The sequence below is a fragment of the Elephantulus edwardii genome, unplaced genomic scaffold, assembly GCF_000299155.1.
Source record: "Elephantulus edwardii isolate Elephantulus edwardi_28Jun2011 unplaced genomic scaffold, EleEdw1.0 scaffold00030, whole genome shotgun sequence".
NCBI lineage: Eukaryota > Metazoa > Chordata > Mammalia > Macroscelidea > Macroscelididae > Elephantulus > Elephantulus edwardii.
In genome coordinates, this window is record NW_006399780.1 from 19,833,442 (window position 1) to 19,844,219 (window position 10,778).

The following is a 10,778-nucleotide window of genomic DNA, read 5'->3' on the forward strand; positions in this document are numbered from 1 at the left end:
ACATTAAGCAAGAGATGGTTAGGAACTCAGATTGGGAAGGGCAAAGGAAGGGAAGGTAATGGGCACAGGGAAGCCTTTCCAGCATCAGGAAGCAGAATTGTTAGTTTACTAGAACCTGGCAATTAAGTTCAGAAACCTGTCTGTCCCTGGAATCTCCCTCTGCAGATTAAATTTTAAAAGCTGGGTATACTACTCTGCAGTACTGCACTGAAAGGTGAACCTTTCCCCTTCTGAACTGGAAAGAAGCCCTACTTAACCTTTTCATTCTCATCTTGCTACTCATGGCCCAACACTGGTCAGTGATGGTGCTAAGAGTAGAGTTTGATTTAATTCCCTGACTTTTCATTCTGTGAGCTTCAATCTCCCCTGCCTAGCCTGGCTTGAACTTCCCCAGGCTCTGTTTCCTAATAAGTTGAACTCTGGTGTCTTGGCCCACTCAGTCTTGGCTTGCAGTTTTCTTTCAGGCTTTATGTCCCAGCGCTGACTGAAGTAGAGACTGAAAGCAGGGTCTGATTACCTCCCAAGGCCAGTTTCTGCTGGATTCCTGGGCCTTGATCTTTTTTGTTCTGTTGTGAGCCTATTTTTCCCTTCCCCTGGGGACCTTGGGAGGACCCTCCTCCCCTCTCCCTCTCTTTCCTCCCCTTTGGCTGAGAAAGTGACTGCAGCCTCAACAGTGCCAGACACCTGCCTGCCAGATGTGGCGATTCTCCATTTTTCTGTTCCTCCTCCAGTGTCTATCCTTTCCTCACCCCACTGAGCTCAGGCAGAGTTTCTCCCCCACGCCCTGGGTGATTTAGTGCTGTAGTCTCTCTGCCTCAAGTGCTTCCCTCCAGCTCCTCTCCCTCTGGTACCTATGCACCCTCTTTTCCATCAAGCCCTCAGCCACCTTCCTGGTACTACCTCATACCCACTCAAGAGAAATGGAGGACTGGATCAGCCCTGGCTCCTAGACTGGGGAATGAATGGGTGGGGCCAGGGTGATTGGCCCCTGTTTCGCTCATGGGAGAGTACATCATCAGGGCCTAGGATAGTGACAGCCAGAGCTGATGTCATTCTTACTGGAGGAGGAGAGGAGGTGGTAAGGAAGGAGGGTGAGTGGGGAGAAAACCAGCACTCCAAGACTGCAGAGAAGAGGTCTCTGAGACCTTCCCAGCTAAGGAGGAGAGGTCAGAAATGTTGCATGGAGGGTACTGCATCTGGTCCTCTGGCCAGATCTCTGTGTGTCTCCAGATCTGCTTCAGGGCACTTATCAGACTGACCAAAACACTTAAGAACTCTTTTTTTTTTTTCTTTTCTCTTTAGTGTTTATCCTTCATGTATCTTTATTAATTTCTCTCTCCCCTTCTCACCTCTACTCTCTTACACTTCTCTCTTTGGTTGCCCCCTGTCCCAAGAAGCACTCCTGCCCTCCTTCCTTCCATACCATATCCTAATCCAAGTCCTGACAGACCTCCTAAGAAAGCAGGAACTCATTGAGCGCTTCTTTCTTTGCAACCTGATGCCTAGAGGTTCCCCCTGGGCCAGAATAGAGGGCTCTGAAGTGGGAAAGAACAGGTAGAATGTCTGGACCAGTCCTTGGGAGAAGCGGAGTCATGGCAGATGGAGAGTCCAGGGAGGTGGAAAATAGGGAAAGAGGGACAAGAAGAGAAACAAAGGGAAAAAGAACGTGAAAGACAAAGGCAGAGACTTAGAGCAGAACAAGAACGACAAACTGGGAGAATGAAACTGACAATAAGGCTGAAAGCAAAGAAAATGAAGCTAGAGATGCAAACAGTGAAGTCAAAGAAACAGTAAAAGAAGGGCGCTGAGGAGCAGCCAGTCAAGGGGCAGGCAGGCTGTCCAGGGCTCTCTCACTGGTGCTGATGGGCCATAAATCTGTATGTGTGTGTACACATACCCACACACATAGGGGGCATGTACAGGGGGCCTATAGTGGGATTGGAGATGACTCCCACAACATCCACATCCTCCCATTTTCTTCAGCAGCCGCCTTTGAAGCACCCCACACAAACCTCCTGTCTTCTAGCATTCCTAATACTCCAGGGGCCATTCCCAAGGTGTTTCTCCCTCCTTAGGAATCCTGGCTTTCTAGTTTAGAATGTTGGTCTGCTGGAATGTGCAGCCAGATCTTAGAATCAAGAGGCCCGTTCCCTCACTGCCCACCCCCAATGCCTGCCCACCAGCTGCTCCTGTCCATCTCCTCCCCCTCTCCTTGTATCTCCCCCTCCTCCACACTGACCGTTTCCCGAGCCTCTGACCCCCAGCCTGCCTGGGGCCCAGGTCTGCAAAGGGAGACAAAGACAGGATTTATAGCTGGTATAGAGAAGCGGCCAGAGCCCAGGGCTGAGGGCAATGGCTGACCTCTCTGGAATGGGAGGGAGCACTGGGCCGGATGCTGAGAGTCTGGAAGCCTGGGTTCCAACAGGCTGTGCTCATACCCCGCCCCTCCCTCTCCCCACACTGGTCCCAGTGCAGTCTTACTATTTTTCTTGTCCTTGAAGACCTAAGAAACAGGAAAAGAAGATGGTCCTTAGGTGATTCTAAGTCCCTGAAGGAAGGAAGCCTGGGAGAAAGGTAGAGATGAGATTGATGTCTTAGGGTCACTGTCTCATGGATACTGAGGATTCAGGATTTAGGCTTACTCTGACACCAGTTGTTGCCAAGAATAAGGAGATCAGATCTAGCAGTGCAACAGATGAGCTGAAGAGGAATTTTCTTCTGATGGAGAGAGGGATTTTTTAACAACAGGCTTTAACCATCAGAACAGAGAGAGAGGTGGTGATTTTGAGTACTGAAAGATGGGAGACAGTAGGAAGAAATGGAGCTCCCTACGGGTTATTAGCTCCAAATGTTCAAACACCAACTGTTTCTAGTATTAGGAAACCAATGCAATGTGGGTCATTGCAACAGAGCAAGAGGGACTTCCCTCCACTGTAGTGACGGATTTCCCAAGAAGAGGCTGTGATGGGAGGAGGGAGGAAAAGCAGTATGACAGATGAGAGACAGTCTTAGCTGGAAACAAAGGAAGAAATGGAATTCCCCAAGGATTACTAACTCTATCCCCATTAAGAAGATTTTCCTCTATGGGTACCCCAACTCACTCCTGAGTGAGGTGAGAAAGTAGCCAAGATGTGTCTTTACAGTAAATAGACTGTTGACCTGAAATTGTCACTACTCAGCAGACAGGGTGAGTCCTCAAGGAGAGAGAACTGTATGATCCGGGAGTTTCCAAGAAATCAGACCATATATCTCAGTGGACAGCTCCTGCAGTTTTTCTAGATGCCCTGAGAGGCCCACAAGCCCCTCTAGAATCCCAGTGTGTCAGAGGCCTCTATAAAACCAATCCCAAAGGCTCCCACACTCCTCCTAACCTCCTAGCACCCAAACTCCTCTTTCCTGACTGCATTCTTCCCTCTCCCTACTGTCCCCAGAGAAAGCTTCAGAATTCTCTCTAAAAGGGAGATTCCTGTCAACCCATTTCCACTTGAAGGCTGGTGAAGGAGAACTTGTAGTCTTCTTTCAAACTATTTTGCATGCTGAAATAATCTCTGCCATTGATGGAAGCTGAAAACTGGACATTTTAGTGGGAAGGGGACAGGATAAGAAGTAGAGATTAGGAGAGGACAAAGGAATTGGGGGCAACAAGGTTCTGGATAAGGAAGAAATAGGAAAAGGGAGAGTAGAGCATCTCTTTTTTCCTTATTCCCTCCCCCAATTGAGAAAGCAGATTTACAACTTTGGTTTGGGGAGGGTGGGAGCATAAGGAAGACAGATCTGCAGTTCTGCCCTCTGAGTGTCTGGGTACTTAGCTTTAACTCCCCCATTAGCATCAATCCCCATCTTGCTGCCCATCCATCTTCTGACATCAGCTCCTTCCCCTCTCTGTAGCCCAGGCTTTCTGACCCTAAATGGCTCTTAAAGGGCCAGTCTAGACCCTTCTCTCTCACTCTAGGTAGTATAGTCTGGGGTTGGGGGGGTGGGGTGTGCCTCACACTGTAACCATTCCTACTCAGGCCATAGCTGCTAGAGGGTATAGAAGGGTTCTTCCCAACAATACCTCTTTGTTTTCCTTAAACCTCCTTTATCTCATGGACCCCCATCTTTGTACATTCCTTAAGCCCACAGTAAACTGACTAGAACATGGCTCCTGTTGCTGAGGGCTGAAGACAGCAAGCTAGCTATGGGGCAGACCCACTCATTTCCTGGATGCCCAGAGTAAGGGGTATGAAGAACTACTGTGTTTTAAATTCTCAAACAAGCAGTGGGGTTGTACAGGCCAGAGCACCCCCTCCAAGATTCCCTAAGTTCTGCATTCCTACCCTTCTCTCTCAGGTATCCAGGCTGTGGTCTGCAGAGGTTGGGGAATTTAAAATCTTCCTCTCTGTGTGAGGTGGGGTGACAGGCTGAAAAAACTGCCTCTGAATTTCCTGGCTCTTCTCTCCTATTCCTCCTCAACAGAGCAAAAAGGAAACTGGTTTCTCCCCATTTCCCTCCATCTCCCGCAGAAATCTGGTTAACTGTACTCCAGGGGCTCTAAGAATTCCAGGATGGGGGGAAAATTCCAGGACGCTTGGAAAGTTCCTTTCCCAACTGTCTTCAATCCTTTCTGCTGCAAAACCTCTACAGTTCTCTGAAGAATTCTCCAAGAAGGTCGAACAAACCCCCTTCCTGATATTTGAGACCCACTCCCCACCACTCTCAAATGATCCCTTCTCTAGCTCAGCATGAGAGTGAAGGGGTGGGTGGGGATCTTGGGAAAGTGGCTCCTAAAAACAGGAGCTTTCCAGCTGCACCACCCCTCCCCCCCATACCCCCTTATTTATCACCTTCTAAACCATACTCTCGAAGAAGCATAAATACTCCTAATTCCTAAAGGCCAACCCTGACTCATAAATTTAACTGGGGAAGGGGAGGAGTAAGGTATATTGGATGGAGAGCAGTCTTGACTGCAGCAGAACGTCTCTTGACTTGTCCCCATGCAGACATCAACGGGTCTTCATAAAGAGGAAGAGGAGGAGTTGTTTCAGTATTTCCTCTAAGGTTCAGTTCATTCTCACAGCACTTCCCCCACAGACCCTTAAAACAAAAACCAACCTTAGTTTTGATCTTCCTCATTCATTTTGTATCCTCCCCCTTTTCTTTGCTATTACTTCAGTTCCCCTTTCTTTGTCGCCTATTTCATCTCTTTTTGCTCCTCTATAACTCCTTGTTAGGGCCGCTGCCTGAAGAAGAAATTTCCCTGTTATTCTATCTGGATAGTGAGATTTTGGGGGAATGCTCCCTCTTCCATCCATTTGCTCCTTTCTCTTCGGTCTCTCTTCTCTCACTGCCTCCTTTCATTCTCAAAGCTCTCTTTCTCTTCCTAGCCTTACCCTTTTATTCATCTTTTTTGGCCCCTTAGCTTGCCCTTCTCTCCCCAGTTCATTATCCTCTTTCCTTCTTTATTCTTCCCTTTCTTTTCTCTGCCTCTTCTCAACCTCTCAGACTTCTCAAACCCCATCGTCCACTACAACCATTCTCCAACCAGGGCACCCTCAATACGTAGATGGAAGAGAAGAGAGCAGGAGGCTTGAAAAACAGGTTTCGGGAGAGTGAAGCCTCAAGGGGAGGGAAAGAAAGGGAAGAAAAAGAAAAAAGAAGGGGAGAGGGAAGAGGTGGTGAGGGGAGGGGCATCTTTACTCCCCAGCTGCGGCCTCCTCCCCTCCGCAGCCACTCAGCCATAAATCAGAGCCAAGGAGGTTTGGCCAATGGCAGAATGACTCGTAAATCGGCCTGTCAAGATCAGCCAATGAGAGATGGCTTTAAATCAAATGCTGTCAGCGTTTAGCCAATGAAAGACCCTAGGCTGACCATAAATCTGCCTGTAACAGACAGCAAAAGAGAGAGAGCGGGTGCAAGCGAGCAAGAGCTGCACGGGCGGGGGACGCGAGCGAGAGCTAGGGGAGAACTGAGGGCGGATGGGGGTGGGGGCGGTGTATGGGGGGTGGGAGCGAGCGAGCGGGGAGAGGGCAGGCTTAGGAGGAAAAAAGGCGATAACAGAGGTACAAGAGATGAAGACAGCCTACAAGAGAGGACAGATGGAGAGAGACAAAGAGTCCATGAGAGAGAGCGTCAGAAAGTCAACCTTCGAGCTCTGATGGGATACTGACAAAGATAAAGAGACACACCACTCATGCTCATAGCGTCCTCAAATTCACACATTCCCCGAGACACACGTGAGCCCCATATCTTAAGGGACCTCGAATATGTGCACAGTCGCGCTATACCTGCCCTTTAAGAGAGAGATTACCATTGCAGCAGAATCCATTCTGACTCATAGCGACCCTACGGGGCTGAGAGGAAGCGCTTCATAGGTTTTCTGAATCTGCAAATCTTTACAGGAGCATGCTACCTCATCTTTTTATCCAGGAGTGGCTAGTGGATTCGAACAGCCAATCTTTCCATTAGGAGCCCAACACTTAATCCACCGTGCCCCTAGATCTTGCAAGATAGAGTCCAAGGGATCTTCTTGATTTGCTTTCCTTTCTCGTCCCTCACTTTAGTCCTGTAGAATATACATGGAGGGAATGATAGTGTAGGACTTGAGAGGGAAATGTTACTTTCTTGCCCATATCCTGTCCTCTATCCTGTCTGTATCTCGGACTGTAGGGTTTCTTCATATATCCCCTGAGTCACTTTTTTCCAGAGACTGGAAATTGTGAAGTCGTTTCTGTGGTCTAATCGTAATCCCTGTTATTGCTCATTTATTTTTGCCAAAGCTGTTTAATTGCCTTCAAGGAATATGAACGAGAGCCTTTTCACAGCTCTTCAGGGAATTGTCAATTTTTAGAGTCTTAGAAGATTCAGGCTGGAAAGACTTTTAAGGATGAACTGGCTACCTGATTCTAGTTTTAGAAAGGCGGCTTATCTTTCGATGATTAGATAAGTAGGCAGGCACTGAAGACAGACTCTGCATTCAAATCAGGGCAGCACTACTTATTAGCAGATTGACCTTGGACAAATTACTTAACCTATTTGTGCGTCACCTTTTTTTTGTTTTGTTTTGTTTGTTTGTTTGAAAGAAAGATTATAAAAAGCTACCACTTTGTGGTTTTGCAAGGATTGCATGAAATAATATTTACAGGATTTAGAACAGCATTGATCACATGATAAGATGTACAGATGACAAAACCTGAATTCCCTTGGCAGCAGATTTTCCCAATGCACAAATAAATAAAATGTTAAAAACAGACATGCCTTCCCTTCCTCCCACCAAAAAAATATCCTGTAAACCCTCAGCTTTAATTTCAGAGAGCCTATACTCCCAGGCTAATGTTCTTCATTGATCACTCTACCTGTTTGGGCTCCTCCTTCAGTAATGTAAACTTGACTATTTAGGCTGCTGTTGTTTTGTTTTGTTGGTTTGGTTTGGTTTGGGGTTTTTGTTTGTTTGTTTGTTTTGTTTTTTTTCAAGAGGAGGATATAGCATTTTCGTTAGGTAAGGAGGCAGAATTCATGGGCCCTGGAAGGGTGTTGCCTGTAAGAGTAAGTGATTTGTTCACAGGACTGATTTTTTTTCTGTTCTTTTTAGAATCACCCCAGGCTCTTTGCTTACCATACGGCCAGGCCAGAGTGTTCACACTAACATGACTCTCACACTGCACCTTTGATGCTGGCACAATGCTCACTACCCATGTTTGCCCATTTTCCCTGCTTGGTGCATACCCAAACCCTGCATCAAGTCATTAACTATTTTATTAATGTTTTTATTCTTCATTTTTCTTCCTAAGCTTTGGGTAAAAGGGAGAATACAGCCTTCCAAATCTTTATACCTCTGCTGGTCAGGAGTCTCTGGACTCTTATTATTCTGGTACCTCTGTTAGGCAGCCGGAGAGAAAATACAGAGAACCAGCGTCACCTGGTGGCCACAGGTGTTTTCAGGACGTGAGTGCACATATACATGGATGACAGGTTTACTAGAGGAAGAGAATAGCTAATGTAGGGACTCTCCTCAGCTGAATTAGAATTTATTCTTTTGCTTTCACAAGCCAAGTTGACAGGAGTAGGTCTTGGGAACTGGCGGTCTGGATCTGCGTGAATCTACTCCAACTAGTATGACCAGCTGGAAACTGCCATTTTCCCAGCTAAATCCAGTTCCATGTCCACTGAGTTTTCCTCTATGGCCATTACACTTAATTGGAAAGGCAAGGGTCAGGGGGCTGGACTCACTGGAGTGGACATCAAGGATGGATTATAAAACTGTTTTGAGCTGAATCAACCTGTCTTCAAGGACACAGCATGCAGGTGGCTAGAGTTAAAGGACCATTCCTGAGGAATTAAATACAAAGGTAATCTAATTTCAGACCAATTAAAATGTTTTCTAACCAGAAAACTGTCAGTGGAAGGCTACATCCCAAGTCAGCTGCTTTCTGCCCTCCTCTGACGCAGCTCCTGCCTTTCAATCCTCAGCTGTTAAGATTCCAGCTCCAAACCAACCCTGGACTCTTAGTTTCTTTTCCAGAGACCACACTTGCACATTGAAAGCATAGAATTAATTTATTAATAATGTGGCCTAGGGCTGAAATGCTCATGAAGGGGTCCGGTCTTTTTGAGGGGGAGGATTATCTATGAATTCACAGATATTATTTGCATCTACACGATGCCAACTGGCCACATTAGCTCTGGAAGGGGCAGTCCTGGATTCTGGTGACTGGGGGCACAGAACTAACGGAGCCTGCGAAAACTCTGAGGACCTCGTCGTAGGACAGAACCATAAGCTTGCCGGAACTGGCGATTCATGGCTGCGTAGAGCACAGTGTTGATGCACCCATTGAGCCAAGTGAGGTTAGCAGCAAGCATATGGACAACCCGAGGAGCTTGTACTCTTGCATCAAAGATGTTGAGCAGTAAGAAGGGGATGTAGCTCAGGGCAAAGCAAAGAAACACAGCAAAACACATTCGAGTCACCTTCCCAAACTTTGATGGGGAGTCTTGGTCTTTTCTGCCGCCTTTGGTTGGCCTGACCTTGGCAGGTACTTCTGGAAGTCTTTTCTCCCTCGGTTGCCTAGCTGCCTTGCTGTTGGCCTGGTCCTTCACATCTGATGAGTCTCCCTCCATGGTCTGAGTCGTGGAAGCAGTGACTGGCTCAGATGAAATTCCCTCACTTGTTCCTCCAGAGGCCAGGCCACTGTCCAACTCCTGGAAATGGCCAGGCATGGCATCCGCCCCAGCGATATGGTTGGAGTGGACACTCGCCTGGCGCAGCTTGTACTGGTTCAGTGCCCGCGCTGCTCGCCTCACCTGCCGGTGGATCAGGCAATAGAAAATGCCAACACTACTGAGTCCAAGCACAAAGTAGATGCCCAGGAGGATGGTGGTGTAAGGCTGGCCTCGGAATCGGTCAAAGCTGCAGGTGCAGACTACAGGTACCAAGACATAGATATGCCAGAGAGGGGCAAAACTGGCCACACCTATTACCCAGGTGCCCACCAGCACCAGCACTACTCCTTTGGCACTGAAAACTCGGGGAAAGAGCTTAGGGTGGGCAATAAGGAGGTAACGTCCCAGTGCAATCAGGCAGAGGGTGAGGATGGAGACCGAGTTGGAAGCGAAGAGGAGGAGCCCAAAGATCCTACAGAAGGTAATACCAGTGCGCCAGTGCAGGTGGAGGTAGGTGTCCACTGAGAAGGGCTGGAGTAAGGTGCAGTAGAGCAGATCAGCCAGCGTGAGGTTGGCAATGAGCAAGTTGAATCGGGTGTGGAGCTTGGGCTGGATGGCCAAGGCCAGCAGTGTGAGCACATTGCCCACAGTGCCTGTCACAGCCACCATGACCCCCCAGGCTACGGCGACATAATGATAGTTCAAGACAGATTCATGGTAGCAGGAGAAGTTGACATCAGAGGTGTTCCACATGATTGAGGCTAAAGACTTATGAGGAAGAGAAAATATGGGAGAGAGAAGAGTCAAACATGGCCTTAAATTTAAGTCTCTTAATAGCCCTGGGCCCCTGGACACTGGCGCTTCTCCTAGAATTCACCTTATCTCAGTAGCCTCCATAACCGTTTTCCTTCATCCCAAGATCTCCATCTCATTCCTTAGACTGTCTCAGTCCCATCCCATTACCAACCATTTCCCTGAATTCTTATCTAAATATCTTCGCCTCTGTCTCTCTTTGCCACAGCCCCTTGCCTCCTTCAATATTCTTTCAGGGACCCCCCAGTAACCCTAGGGTCCTTCAAGCTTTCTGATTATTTCTTCTCTATCCCCTGAGACCACCCAGGAGTCCCTTCTCTATATTCAGAATGACACTTTAGACCCCTCTGCTCTCTTAGCTACGCACACGTACAGATATCAGTTTTCTCTGTTTATTACTACTTGGAAGATGAGAAGAGAAAAGAAATAAAAATAGACCCACCACAATAATAATGCGCCTGAGTTTCTAGCCTTCTATCCTCTCTGGTGGAAGAAGTAATCCAACCTTTCTGGAAGGTAGTTAGGTTTCAAGCAGGCATATACCTTCCTTTTATGTCTCCTATTATAGTAGAGTGAACGAAAGAGAAACTCCCCAGTTGCCCAACTTAGCCACATCCTTCCTTCTGGTCCTGCTCATTTTGCTTTGGCTAGTGAAATTAGGGCTTCTCTATTGAAATTCCCCTGTGCTCACCTGTTATAGGTGGAAGTGTTTCCTGCCAAAATATGAGTTGTAAATCCTATACTCTATGCCTGTAGTTTTAATCCCATTTGGGAATGAGCTATCTCTGTTATGTTAATGAAAAAGAGTTATGGATTTAGTTTCTTCC

At 47.4% G+C, this 10,778-nt stretch overlaps 1 protein-coding gene across 1 annotated transcript; it reads right to left on the minus strand.

Moving 5' to 3' along the window:
• Positions 1-8,703: 8,703 nt before the first annotated feature.
• GPR84 (G protein-coupled receptor 84) lies at positions 8,704-9,891 on the minus strand. Its single transcript, XM_006883985.1, has one exon. It carries the CDS (start codon positions 9,889-9,891, stop codon positions 8,704-8,706), a length of 1,188 nt encoding a protein of 395 aa, XP_006884047.1.
• Positions 9,892-10,778: the final 887 nt, after the last annotated feature.